At 44.8% G+C, this 15,076-nt stretch overlaps 1 protein-coding gene across 1 annotated transcript in view; it reads right to left on the reverse strand.

Annotated features, from left to right (window-relative positions):
* The window catches only part of LOC115102880 (sterile alpha motif domain-containing protein 10-like), a 119,076-nt gene that overhangs the window by 36,986 nt on the left and 67,014 nt on the right, over positions 1 to 15,076 (reverse strand). The window contains exon 3 of the mRNA XM_029623294.2: positions 6,115 to 6,283. Coding sequence (XP_029479154.2) covers positions 6,115 to 6,283 — 169 coding nt within the window. The remainder of the gene's footprint in view (positions 1 to 6,114; positions 6,284 to 15,076) is intronic.

The following is a 15,076-nucleotide window of genomic DNA, read 5'->3' on the forward strand; positions in this document are numbered from 1 at the left end:
GGGTCACATAGAAATGTCCTTGTTTTTGAAAGAAAAGCACATTTTTTTGTCCATTAAAATAACATCAAATTGATCAGAAATACAGACATTGTTCATGTTGTAAATGACTATTATAGCTAGAAACAGCTGATTTTTTATGAATTTCTACAGCTGAATTTGGAAGTACAATACAATTTAGCCAAATACATTTAAACTCAGTTTTTCACAATTCCTGATATTTCATCCTAGTAAATATTCCCTGTCTTATGTCAGTTAGGATCACCACTTTATTTTAAGAATGGGAAATGTCAGAATAATAGCAGAGATAATTATTTATTTAAGCTTTTATTTATTACTTCACATTCCCAGTTGGTCAGAAGTTTACATACACTCAATTAGTATTTGGTAGCATTGGCTTTAAATTGTTAAAGTTGTTAAAAAATGTAAAAAATGCACCTTTATTTAACCAGGTAGGCCAGTTGAGAACAAGTTCTCATTTACAACTGCGACCTGGACAAGATAAAGCAAAGCAGTGTGACACAAACAACAACACAGAGTTAGAGATACTAGGGTGCAAAAGAGCAAGAGGGTAAGTAATAATATGGGGATGAGGTAGTTGGGTGTGCTATTTAAAGATAGGCTGTGTGCAGGTACAGTGATCGGTAAGCTGCTCTGACAGCAGATGCTTAAAATTAGAGAGGGAGATATAAGACTCCAGCTTCAGAGATTTTTGCAATTCGTTCCAGTCATTGGCAGCAGAGAACTGGAAGGAAAGGAGACCAAAGGACGTTTTGGCTTTGGGGATGACCAGTGCAATATACCTTCTGGAGCGGGTGCTATGGGTGGGTGTTGCTATCGTGACCAGTGAGCTGAGATAAGGCGGGGTTTTACCTAGCAAAGACTTATAGATGACCTGGAGCCAGTGGGTTGGAGAGTGATATGTAATGAGGCCCAGCCAACGAGATCATACAGGTCGCAGTGGTGGGTAATATATGGGGCTTTGGTTATAAAACGGATGGCAATGTGATAGACTGCATCCAATTTTCTGAGCAGAGTGTTGGAGGCTATTTTGTAAATTACATCGCCGAAGTCGAGGATTGGTAGGATAGTCAGTTTTACAAGGGTATGTTTGGCTGCATGAGTCAAACTTGGGTCAAATGTTTCGTGTAGCCTTCCACAAGCTTCCCACAAAAAGTTGGGTGAATTTTGGCCCATTCCTCCTGACAGAGCTGGTGTAACTGAGTCAGGTAGGCCTCCTTGTAGGCCTCCTTGCTCACACACGCTTTTGCAGTTCTGCCCACAAACTTGTTCTTCGGCTTGTAAACTCCCCCTTTTTCCTCCAAACATAACGATGGTCATTATGGCCAAACAGTTCTACTATTGGTTCATCAGACCAGAGGATATTTCTCCAAAAAGTACGATCTTTGTCCCCATGTGCAGTTGCAAACCGTAGTCTGGCTTTTTTATGGCGGTTTTGGAGCAGTGGCTTCTTTCTTGCTGAGCGGCCTTTCAGGTTATGTCGATATAGGACTTGTTTTACTGTGGATATAGATACTTTTGTACCTGTTTCCTCCAGCATCTTCACAAGGTCCTTTGCTGTTGTTGTGGGATTGATTTACATTTTTCGCACCAAAGTATGTTCATCTTGTGGGAGCAAAACTTATGACTATGATTACATTTCCATTATTAGCAGCATCTAGGCTGTCCACTTTGAGGAGCTTAGTCAGAATGGCTATTTTAGGAATGGAACATATAGGACCAGGGCCCCGCTACCATTATAACCTATACAGCTTTCAGATGTGGGCGTAAACAAGCAAGAACTGAGATGGAAGGATAGTGATGGAGAAAGGTCAAGGGAGCTATTTTCATATAGAGGGAGGGGACTCTATACGTTGTGCAAAGACAGAATCCTATAAAGGCAGGACTCTGTAATATGAGAATTCCGTTTTTTCCATGGAGGTGCTCGGCTCTGTTACTGTAACGGTTTTCTTCCGTTGAAGGAGAGGAGGACCAAAATGCAGCGTGGTTAGTGTTCAACATGTTTAATAAGGACAATAAACGTGAACACTACAAAATACAAAACAACAAATGTGAAAAAACCGAAACAGTCCTATCTGGTGAATAGACACAAAGACAGAAGACAACCACCCACAAAGTACCCACAGAATATGGCTGCCTAAAAATGGTTCCCAATCAGAGACAACAATAGACAGCTGCCTCTATTTGAGAACCAATCTAGGCAACCATAGACATACAAACTACCTAGAATGGAAACAGCCCCATAAACATACAAAAAACCCTAGACCACCCTGAGCTAACCAAAATAATAAAGAAAACAAAGATAACTAAGGCCAGGGCGTGACAGTTACGTTCATAATAAAGACTTTCCATGGAGGGGCTCGACTTTGCTACTTTGTATTAAAGTCTATTTTGAAATCACAAGTTCTAGTAATATTCCACCACAATCTCTAGGAGACAGAATGTGTCTCCTTTCTGAGTGGTATGATGGCTGTGTGGTCCCATGGTTTTTATACTTGCAAACTATTGTTTGTACAGATGAACGTGGTACCTTCGGGCGTTTGGAAATTGCTCCCAAGGATGAACCAGACTTGTGGAGGTCTACAATTTTTTCTCTGAGGTCTTGGCTGATTTCTTTTGGTTTTCCATGATGTCAAGCAAAGAGGCATTGAGTTTGAAGGTAGGCCTTGAAATACATCCACAGGTGCACCTCCAAATGACTCAAATTATGTCAATTAGCCTATCAGAAGCTTCTAAATCCATGACATCATTTTTTTCGCACCAAAGTACGTTCATCTTGTGGGAGCAAAACTCATGACTATGATTACATTTCCGTTATTAGCAGCATCTAGGCTCTTCAAAGTGGACAGCCTAGATGCTGCTAATAATGGAAATGTAATCATAGTCATGAGTTTTGCTCCCACAAGATTGTCACGCCCTGGCAATAGAAAGGCTTTTTATTCTCTATTTTGGTTAGGCCAGGGTGTGACTAGGGTGGGCATTCTATGTCCTTTTTTCTATGTTTTGTATTTCTGTGTCTTGGCCTGGTATGGTTCTCAATCAGGGACAGCTGTCTATCTTGTCTCTGATTGAGAACCATACTTAGGTACCCTTTTCCCCCACCTGTTTTGTGGGAAGTTAACTTTGTCTTTGTTCAGGGCACATAGCCCAAAGCTTCACGGTTTATCTTTGTTCAGGGCACATAGCCCAAAGTTTCACGGTTTGTCTTTGTTCAGGGCACATAGCCCAAAGCTTCACGGTTTGTCTTTGTTCAGGACACATAGCCCAAAGCTTCACGGTTTGTAGTTGTTCAGGGCACATTGCCCAAAGCTTCACGGTTTGTCTTTGTTCAGGGCACATAGCCCAAAGCTTCACGGTTTGTAGTTGTTCAGGGCACATAGCCCAAAGATTCACGGTTTGTAGTTGTTCAGGGCACAGAGCCCAAAGCTTCACGGTTTGTAGTTGTTCAGGGCACATAGCCCAAAGCTTCACGGTTTGTCTTTGTTCAGGGCACATAGCCCAAAGCTTCACGGTTTGTAGTCGTTCAGGGCACATAGCCCTTTGCTTTAGGGTTTGTAGTTGTTCAGGGCACATAGCCCAAAGCTTCACGGTTTGTCTTTGTTCAGGGCACATAGCCCAAAGCTTCACGGTTTGTCTTTGTTCAGGGCACATAGCCCAAAGCTTCACGGTTTGTCTTTGTTCAGGGCACATAGCCCAAAGCTTCACGGTTTGTCTTTGTTCAGGGCACATAGCCCAAAGCTTCACGGTTTGTCTTTGTTTAGGGCACATAGCCCAAAGCTTCACGGTTGTTTTTTTGTTCTTCGTTTTGTCGGCATCATTTTAAAATAAAGTTAAAATGTATGCTTACCATGCTGCTCCTTGGTCCAGTCCTTCAGCCAGCCATGACAAAGATGAACGTACTTTGGTGCGAAAATCCATTACATAATTTTCTGGAATTTTCCAAGCTATTTAAAGGCACAGTCAACTTAGTGTATGTAAACTTCTGACCCACTGGAATTGTGATACAGTGAAGTATAAGTGAAATAATCTGTCTTTAAACGATTGTTGGAAAAAGTACTTTTGTCATGCACAAAGTAGATGCCCTAACCGACTTGCCGAAACTTTAACAAGAAATGTGTGGAGTGGTTGAAAACGAGTTTTAATGACTCCAACCTTAGTGATTGTAAACTTCCGACTTCAAGTGTACATAGCCTTCCCTTTCTTTCCCAAAAACGCTGCGTTCCTTCTTTCTTAGCTCACATCGCATGAATGGTCTTTACATCTCCTAGTGAGAGACTGTAACCCGCTTCCTAAAACCCACTCTCTTAGGTCACCTCACATGAATGGGCTTTACATCTCCTAGTGAGAGACTGTAACCCGCTTCCTAAAACCGACAGTTGAAAAGTGGTCATCCTGTCTGGGTTGACGCCCCCCCTTGGGTTGTGCCGTGGCGGAGATCTTTCTGGGCTATACTCAGCTGGTTGGTGGTTGAAGATATCCCTCTAGTGGTGTGGGGAATGTGCTTTGGCAAAGTGGGTGGGGTTATATCCTTCCTGTTTGGCCCTGTCCGGGGGTGTCCTCGGATGGGGCCACAGTGTCTCCTGACCCCTCCTGTCTCAGCCTCCAGTATTTATGCTGCAGTAGTTTGTGTGTCGGGGGGCTAGGGTCAGTTTGTTATACCTGGAGTACTTCTCCTGTCCTATTCGGTGTCCTGCGTGAATCTAAGTGTGCGTTCTCTAATTCTCTCCTCTCTTTCTTTCTCTCTCTCGGAGGACCTGAGCCCTAGAACCATGCCCCAGGACTACCTGACATGATGACTCCTTGCTGTCCCCAGTCCACCTGGCCGTGCTGCTGCTCCAGTTTCAACTGTTATGCCTTATTATTATACGACCATGCTGGTCATTTATGAACATTTGAACATCTTGGCCATCCAGAAGAGGACTGGCCACCCCACATAGCCTGGTTCCTCTCTAGGTTTCTTCCTAGGTTTTGGCCTTTCTAGGGAGTTTTTCCTAGCCACCGTGCTTCTACACCTGCATTGCTTGCTGTTTGGGGTTTTAGGCTGGGTTTCTGTTCAGCACTTTGAGATATCAGCTGATGTACGAAGGGCTATATAAATACATTTGATTTGATTTTGATTTGTTTTGATTTTGATTTGAAAAGCTAAGCTATGGAACCAGAACTAAACAGAACTATACAACTTTTTGGGATTTGGTTTCTCAGGATAAGCCTTTTCAGAGCCCTGCATGAACTGGTCCCACACATTCCTGTGAAAGCGTGGTGAGAGAAGGTCACACATTACCTGTGATAGTATATGGTGGGAGAATGCCACACATTACCTGTGATAGTATATAGTGGGAGAAGGCCACACATTACCTGTGATAGTATATAGTGGGAGGGGTCCACACATTACCTGTGATAGTATATGGTGGCAGAAGGCCACACATTACCTGTGATAGTATATAGTGGGAGAAGGCCACACATTACCTGTGATAGTATATGGTGGGAGAAGGCCACACATTACCTGTGATAGTATATGGTTGGAGAAGGCCACACATTACCTGTGATAGTATATGGTGGGAGGGGTCCACACATTATCTGTGATAGTATATAGTGGGAGGGGTCCACACATTACCTGTGATAGTATATGGTGGCAGAAGGCCACACATTACCTGTGATAGTTTATGGTTGGAGAAGGCCACACATTACCTGTGATAGTTTATGGTTGGAGAAGGCCACACATTACCTGTGATAGTATATGGTGGGAGAAGGCCACACATTACCTGTGATAGTATATGGTTGGAGAAGGCCACACATTACCTGTGATAGTATATGGTTGGAGAGGGCCACACATTACCTGTGATAGTATATAGTGGGACAAGGCCACACATTACCTGTGATAGTATATGGTGGGAGAATGCCACACATTACCTGTGATAGTATATAGTGGGAGAAGGCTACACATTACCTGTGATAGTATATGGTGGGAGAAGGCCTCACATTACCTGTGATAGTATATAGTGGGACAAGGCCACACATGACCTGTGATAGTATATGTTGGGAGAAGGTCACACATTACCTGTGATAGTATATAGTGGGAGAAGGCCACACATTTACCTGTGATAGCGTGGTGGGAGAAGGCTTCTACATAGGTTAGGTAGTTGTGTGGACAGTGTTTCTTTAGCCACTTGCAGACGTCCTGTTGGGTCCACAGCACCACTGGTTTGGACAGACTGGACAGCGTAGGGCTGGTGTGGTACACAGTGAAGACTTCTCCTGGATGCAGCTGAAACACACAGAGTATGGGGGTTACTGTGTGTGTGTGTGTGTGTGTGTGTGTGTGTGTGTGTGTGTGTACAGTATATGTTTACATTGTGTGAGACAATGGAAGGAAGCATAACCTTTTTTACGATATGATGTTTTGTTGTGTGAATGTACTCTGTGTTGTGATTGTGAACATTATTTCTGGTGACAGAGTGTGTGTCCTTTGTATTATCTTTGACTCTTCCAGGTCAGCTGCCTTAGTGCTCCCAGCAGTGTGATGGCTGTGGGCCCTGCTGTGTGAGATATGACAGTGTCTGTCACCTCTTCCCCCGTCTTAACACTGTTGAGATAGCTGTGACATTGCTGTCGACCCTGCTTCTGCTTTGTAACACTCTCACACATGCACGTACATGCGCACACACACACACACACACACACGCACACACACACGCACACACGCACACACACACACACACACACACACACACACACACACACACACACATTGCTCGTCCTTTATTCAGCTGGCATAATTACAGGGTTGAATATGTCCATTCATAAGGTCAGTGACCGTTAATAAGGTCAGACCAGAGCCAGCATCTCTCTGATGGATTACATTCATACATGCCTCCCATTAATCCAGCCTGTGATTGGCCCAGTGGTTGAAGCAAGGCAATCGGCTAACATCCGTTAATTCCAAAAAATAAGCCACACAGAGTTTTTAAAAGGTTCTCCACCATCACTCAATTTGATATGGCCAACAACGGGTAACTGCCAAAATAAAGGAAACACCAACATAAAGTGTCTTAGTAGGGCTTTGTGCCACCAGGATCCAGAACAGCTTCAATGCACCTTGGCATAGAATCTACAAGTGTCTTAGTAGGGCGTTGTGCCACCAGAACAGCTTCAATGCATCTTGGCATAGAATCTACGAGTATCTTAGTAGGGCGTTGTGCCACCACGAGCCAGAACAGCTTCAATGCGCCTTGGCATAGAATCTACGAGTATCTTAGTAGGGCGTTGGGCCACCACGAGCCAGAACAGTTTCAATGCGCCTTGGCATAGAATCTACGAGTATCTTAGTCGGGCGTTGTGCCACCAGAACAGCTTCAATGCACCTTGGCATAGAATCTACGAGTATCTTAGTAGGGAGTTGTGCCACCAGAACAGCTTCAATGCACCTGGGCATAGAATCTACGAGTATCTTAGTAGGGCGTTGGACCACCACGAGCCAGAACAGTTTCAATCCACCTTGGCATAGATTCTACAAGTGCCTTAGTAGGGTGTTGGGCCACCATGATCCACCAGAACAGCTTCAATGCACCTTGGCATAGATTCTACAAGTATCTTAGTAGGGCATTGGGCCACCACGAGCCACCAGAACCGCTTCAACGATCCTTGGCATAGATTCTACAAGTATCTTAGTAGGGCGTTGGGCCAGCATGAGCCACCAGAACATCTTCAATGCACCTTGGCATGGATTCTACAAGTGTCTTGGTAGGGCATTGGGCCACCATGAGCCACCAGAACATCTTCAATGCACCTTGGCATGGATTCTACAAGTATCTTAGTAGGGCGTTGGGCCACCATGAGCCACCAGAACATCTTCAATGCACCTTGGCATGGATTCTACAAGTATCTTAGTAGGGCGTTGGGCCACCACGAGCCACCAGAACATCTTCAATGCACCTTGGCATGGATTCTACAAGTGTCTGGAACTATATTGGAGGGAGGTGACTCCATTCTTCCACGATAAATCCCATCATTTGGTGTTTTGTTGATGGTGGTGGAAAACACTGTCTCAGGTGTTGCTCAGGGTCTCCCATAAGTGTTCCATTGGTTTGAGATCTGGTGATTGAGACGACCGTGGCGTATGGTTTACATAATTGTCATGCTCATCCAACCATTCAGTGACAACTCGTGCCCTGTGGATGGGGCCTTTGTCATCCTATGTGGGCATAGCCATGGTAGCCAAAATAATGGCTAAAATAATGGCCTGCCCAGCATTTTTATACATGACCCTTAGCATGATGGGATGTTAATTGCATGTACACACACACACACACACTGTGTGTTTCAGGTGCATCCAGGAGAAGCCTTCACTGTGTACCACACCAGCCCTATGCTGTCCAATATCCTCCTGATCTTCTCTCCACTCCTCTCATTCCACGACCATCCATCAGGCTTTATCTCCTCTCTTATCTTTTGTCTCTCTGCCTGTCTCTCTCCTTCCTTCCCTACTCTGGGTTTATAGCCATTCATGAAGCTGTGTCTCCCCTTGGCCAGCTCTGTGCTGTAAAAACTCACCCTTAAATCCTAGATACCTACTTCTAAAACCACAGAGCCTCTCATTCATTACACCAGAAATAGAAGAGGGGGAGGTGTGTGTGAATGGGTGGGATCTCAACCATGTAAAAGCCATCTTTGACTGATTATCCCAGTCAGAGGATAGAGAGGGGAAGCGCTGGTGTAATGAGTGCGCTGAGAGTCGGGAAGCAAGTACAGGGAGTGAGTGTTTTAATAAATAAACACGAAACAAACGCACCAACATGAAATAGTCAATATCACCTGAGGAAAGAACCAAGGGGAGTGACAGTTATAGGGAAGATAATCAAGGAGGTCATGGAGTGTCAAAAGACGCTGGTACACGATGGTGACAGGCGTGCAGGATAATCAGCAGCCTGATGACCTAGAGGTCAGAGAGGGAGTATAGGTGACAGGTGTACAGCCTGATGACCTAGAGGTCAGAGAGGGAGTATTGGTGACAGGTGTACAGGATAATCAGCAGCCTGATGACCTAGAGGTCAGAGAGGGAGTATAGGTGAAAGGTGTGTAGGATAATCATCAGCCTGATGACCTAGAGGTCAGAGAGGGAGTATAGGTGACATGTGTACAGGATAATCAGCAGCCTGATGACCTAGAGGTCAGAGAGGGAGTATAGGTGACAGGTGTACAGGATAATCAGCAGCATGATGACCTAGAGGTCAGAGAGGGAGTATAGGTGACAGGTGTACAGGATAATCAGCAGCATGATGACCTAGAGGTCAGAGAGGGAGTATAGGTGACAGGTGTACAGGATAATCAGCAGCATGATGACCTAGAGGTCAGAGAGGGAGTATAGGTGACAGGTGTACAGGATAATCAGTAGCATGATGACCTGCAGGTCAGAGAGGGAGTATAGGTGACAGGTGTACAGGATAATCAGCAGCATGATGACCTAGAGGTCAGAGAGGGAGTATAGGTGACAGGTGTACAGGATAATCAGCAGCCTGATGACCTAGAGGTCAGAGAGGGAGTATAGGTGACAGGTGTACAGGATAATCAGCAGCATGATGACCTAGAGGTCAGAGAGGGAGTATAGGTGACAGGTGTACAGGATAATCAGCAGCCTGATGACCTAGAGGTCAGAGAGGGAGTATAGGTGACAGGTGTACAGGATAATCAGCAGCATGATGACCTAGAGGTCAGAGAGGGAGTATAGGTGACAGGTGTACAGGATAATCAGCAGCCTGATGACCTAGAGGTCAGAGAGGGAGTATAGGTGAAAGGTGTGTAGGATAATCATCAGCCTGATGACCTAGAGGTCAGAGAGGGAGTATACGTGACAGGTGAACAGCCTGATGACCTAGAGGTCAGAGAGGGAGTATACGTGACAGGTGAACAGCCTGATGACCTAGAGGTCAGAGAGGGAGTGTAGGTGACTCTGGATGATTGTCTTAAATTAAAGATAATGTCAATCCTCTCTGGGCTCCATGTTTTATGGTTGGTATTGTGCCTGGTCCATGAGTATTGGTGGCAATTGTAGAATACTAATGGAATGTTAATGTGTAATCTTTACTTATTCTTTGTCATCTCACCCTCTTTTGCCATGCCTTTTTCTTTTCCTAGTTCCCTTGTTCCCCTTGTCTCTTTGATTCGTTCCTGTATTCATGTCTATTCCCTTCTTTCTCCACTGTCCTCACTCTTCTCTCTCTGGACTATATTCATTCCCCTGTTCCTATCCTTCAACCACCTCTCCTTCCTGCCTTTCATTCTAATGTTGTTCTCTAATGTCTTTCACCTCCTCTACTCCCCATCAAGTCCATTACTCTCCCTCTCCTCTGACTCTCTCTATACTCTCCTTGTCTTCTCCCCCTCCCTCCATCTTGTCATCCCTCTCTTTCTCCCCTCCATATCCCTTCCCTCCACCTTTTTTTCCTCACTTCTCATTTCCTCTCCTTTCCTCTCAGCAGCTCGACCTTGAGTTCTGAGTTTCTAGCGGTCTGTCTGATTTTCTGGTGTATGTGTGAGAGAAAGAGAGTTTGTGTCTTTGCCACTGCACATCTTTCTGTGTGTGTCCTCTGTCCTCCAGTGGCGCTGCATCAGTGGAGCAGACTCAGAGGATTCCAGGGCTCCCTCCACGTCCACCAATAAGACATTCAGCCTCCTCCCTAGAGCCTGCTAGTCCCGCGCCCTCTGCACCTCAGACACACTCCCCTGCCCCCTGACACACACACACATCCCACCCTCATTTATCAAAAGGGCTCAGCCAATTAGCAGAGGAAAGCCCTGGAGGTGTATGTGTGTATGTGTGAGTGTTACTAAGCAGAAGCAGGGTAGACAGCAGTCACAGCTTTCTTAACACTGTTACCACTCTCTCCCAATTCCCCTCCTCCCTCTGCAACCCATCTCTTGCCCTTTCGCCTCTGTCTATCACTGTGTTGCTCTTCTTCTTTCACTCTCTTCACACTCCCTTCCCTTTGCCTACCCTCATCTTTGACCTTCTCTCTTCTCTCTCTCTCTACCCTTTCTCTATTCCCTCCTCTCTCTCTCTTCCCTTTTCATTCTCTTTCTCTGCCTCAGTCTCTCCTCTCTCTCTATTCCCTTTTCATTCTCTTTCTCTGCCTCAGTCTCTCCTCTCTCTCTCTCTTCCCTTTTCATTCTCTTTCTCTGCCTCAGTCTCTCCTCTCTCTCTCCTCCCTTTTCATTCTCTTTCTCTGCCTCAGTCTCTCCTCTCTCTCTCTTCCCTTTTCATTCTCTTTCTCTGCCTCAGTCTCTCCTCTCTCTCTCTCTTCCCTTTTCATTCTCTTTCCCTCCCTCTTCTCTCCTCTCTCTCTCTCTTCCCTTTTCATTCTCTATCTCTGCCTCCGTCTCTCCTCTCTCTCTCTCTTCCCTTTTCATTCTCTTTCTCTGCCTCCGTCTCTCCTCTCTCTCTCTCTTCCCTTTTCATTCTCTTTCTCTGCCTCAGTCTCTCCTCTCTCTCTCTCTTCCCTTTTCATTCTCTTTCTCTGCCTCCGTCTCTCCTCTCTCTCTCTCTCTCTTCCCTTTTCATTCTCTTTCCCTCCCTCTTCTCTCCTCTCTCTCTCTCTTCCCTTTTCATTCTTTCTCTGCCTCAGTCTCTCCTCTCTCTCTCTCTTCCCTTTTCATTCTCTTTCTCTGCCTCTGCCTCTCCTCTCTCTCTCTTCCCTTTTCATTCTCTTTCCCTCCCTCTTCTCTCCTCTCTCTCTCTCTATCCTTTTCATTCTCTTTCTCTGCCTCCGTCTCTCTCCTCTCTCTCTCTTCCCTTTTCATTCTCTTTCTCTGCCTCCGTCTCTCTCCTCTCTCTCTCTTCCCTTTTCATTCTCTTTCTCTGCCTCCGTCTCTCCCCTCTTTCTCTCTTCCCTTTTCATTCTCTTTCCCTCCCTCTTCTCTCCTTTACTGTCATTATTCAATCACCACTTTAATATCTCTCTTCAACCCAAAGTCCTTGACAGACATGTTGTACCATCCTTAATCACCCCTTTAATATCTCTCTCCAACCCAAAGTCCCTGACAGACATGTTGCACCATCCTTATCACCCCTTTAATATATCTCTCCAACCCAAAGTCCTTGACAGACATGTTGCATCTTCCTTAACCCCCTCTTTAATATCTCTCTCCAACCCAAAGTCCTTGACAGACATGTTGCATCATCCTTAATCACCCCTTTAATATCTCTCTCCAACCCAAAGTCCTTGACAGACATGTTGCATCATCCTTAATCACCCCTTTAATATCTCTCTCCAACCCAAAGTCCTTGACAGACATGTTACACCATCCTTAATCACCCCTTTAATATCTCTCTCCAACCCAAAGTCCTTGACAGACATGTTGTAATATCCTTAATCATCCATTTAATATCTCTCTCCAACCCAAAGTCCTTGACAGACATGTTGCATCTTCCTTAATCACCCCTTTAATATCTCTCTCCAACCCAAAGTCCTTGACAGACATGTTGCATCATCCTTAATCACCCCTTTAATATCTCTCTCCAACCCAAAGTCCTTGACAGACATGTTACACCATCCTTAATCACCCCTTTAATATCTCTCTCCAACCCAAAGTCCTTGACAGACATGTTGCACCATCCTTAATTTCCCCTCACACCTCCTCAACCCTGACCTATATCACTCACAATAACCATTCATATACCCTTCCTCCAACATATAATATATAATATATCTCCATCCATTCTCATCTCCCTTCTTCTATAGTATCAGAATCCCCCGTATGTCCCTATTTCAACAGGACACCTCATATTTCCCTCCCTATATTACGCTTCGTACAGCCTTACAGTATGTCACGTCTCATTCCACAATCCATGAGCTCACTTCAGTATTCATTCAGACTTCTTCACCATTGAGTGAGAGGACTGGGTCCTTGTCTCAGTAATACTCAGATGGCTCTCTCTAAGGACTGAGTGCCAGTAAAATGTCCATGATCTCAGTGGAGCAGACTTCATTTGGGCTGGATGGGATTATTTCTTCTTCTTCTTTCTCTGTCTGCCCTCTCTCTCTCTGGCTCTCTCTCTCTCTCTCTCTCTCTCTCTCTCTCTCTGTGTCTGGCCTCTCTCTCTCTCTCTCTCTCTCTCTGTCTGGCCTCTCTCTCTCTCTGTGTCTGGCCTCTCTCTCTCTGTTTCTGGCCTCTCTCTGTGTCTGGCCTCGCTCTCTCTCTCTCTCTCTCTCTGTCTGGCCTCTCTCTCTCTCTCTCTCTCTCTGTCTGGCCTCTCTCTCTCTCTCTCTCTCTCTCTCTCTCTCTCTCTCTCTCTCTCTGTCTGGCCTCTCTCTCTCTCTGTCTAGCCTCTCCCTCTATCTCTCTGTCTAGCCTCTCTCTCTCTCTCTGTCTAGCCTCTCTCGCTCTCTCTCCCTCTGTCTGGTCTCTCTCGCTCTCTCTGTCTGGCCTCTCTCTCTCTCTCTCTGTCTGGCCTCTCTCTCACTCTCTCTCTGTCTGGCCTCTCTCTCTCTCTGTCTGGCCTCTCTCTCTCTGTCTCTCTCTCTCTCTGTCTGGCCTCTCTCTCTCTCTCTCTCTGTCTGGCCTCTCTCTCTCTCTCTCTCTCTCTCTATTTAAGGGCTTTATTGGAATGGGAAACATGTTAACATGGCCAAAGTAAGTGAAATAGATAATAAACAAAAGTGAAATAAATAATAAAAATGAACAGTAAACATTACACTCACAGAAGTTCCAAAAGAATAAAGACATTTCAAATGTCATATATATGTATATATATATATATATATATATATATATATATATATATACAGTGTTGTAACAATGTACAAATGGTTCAAGTACAAAAGGGGAAATAAATAAACATAAATACGGGTTGTATTTACAATGGTGTTTGTTCTTCACTGGTTGACCTTTTCTTGTGGCAACATGTCACAAATCTTGCTGCTGTGATGCACACTGTGGTATTTCACTCAGTAGATATGGGAGTTTATCAAATTTCAGATTGTACAGATCCACAAAGAATTTGAAAACAATCTGAGGGAAATATGTGTCTCTAATATGGTCAAACATTTGGCAGGAGGTTAGGAAGTGCAGCTCAGTTTCCACATAATAATCTTCTCTTGAGAGCCAGGGCAGGCTATGGCGTCCTTTCTCAATAGCAAGGCTATGCTCACTGAGTCTGTACATAGTCAAAGTTTTCCTTAAGTTTGGGTCAGTCACATTGGTCAGGTATTCTGCCACTGTGTACTCTCTGTTTAGTGGGCCAAATAGCATTCTTGTTTGTTAATTCTTTCCAATGTGTCAAGTAATTATCTTTTTGTTTTCTCATAATTTGGTTGGGTCTAATTGTGTTGCTGTCCTGGGGCTCTGTGGGGTATGTTTGTGTTTGTTAACAGAGCCCCAGGACCAGCTTGCTTAGGGGTCTCTTCTCCAGGTTCATCTCTCTGTAGGTGATGGCTTTGATAAGGAAGGTTTGGGAATAGCTTCCTTTTAGCTGGTTGTAGAATTTAACGGCTCTTTTCTGGATTTTGATAATTAAGCAGGTATCGGCCTAATTCTGCTCTGCATGCATTATTTGGTGTTTTACGTACACTGATTATATTTTCAGAATTCTGAATACAGAGTCTCAATTGGGTGTTGGTCCCATTTTGTGAATTCTTGGTTGGTGAGCAGACCCCAGACCGCACAACCATGAAGGGCAATGGGTTATATAACTGGTTCAAATATTTTTAGCCAGATCCTAATTGGAATGTCTTATATCTTATGCTTCATGGAGTCATGGCAGAACGACGACACTATCAACATACAGTTGGCTGGTTACACGCTGTACCGGAAGGACAGAACAGCGGCGTCTGGTAAGACAAGGGTGGCGGACTATGTTTTTTTTGTAAATAACAGCTGGTGCACGATATCTAAGGAAGTCTCGAGGTTTTGCTCGCCTGAGGTAGAGTATCTCATGATAAGCTGTGGACCACACTATCTACCAAGAGAGTTTATCTGTATTTTCATAGCTGTCTATATACCTCCACAGACTGAGGCTGGCACTAAGATCACACTCAATGAGCTGTATTCCGCCATAAGAAAACAG

The sequence above is a fragment of the Oncorhynchus nerka genome, linkage group LG20 (genome assembly GCF_034236695.1).
Source record: "Oncorhynchus nerka isolate Pitt River linkage group LG20, Oner_Uvic_2.0, whole genome shotgun sequence".
Classification (NCBI taxonomy): Eukaryota; Metazoa; Chordata; class Actinopteri; order Salmoniformes; family Salmonidae; genus Oncorhynchus; species Oncorhynchus nerka.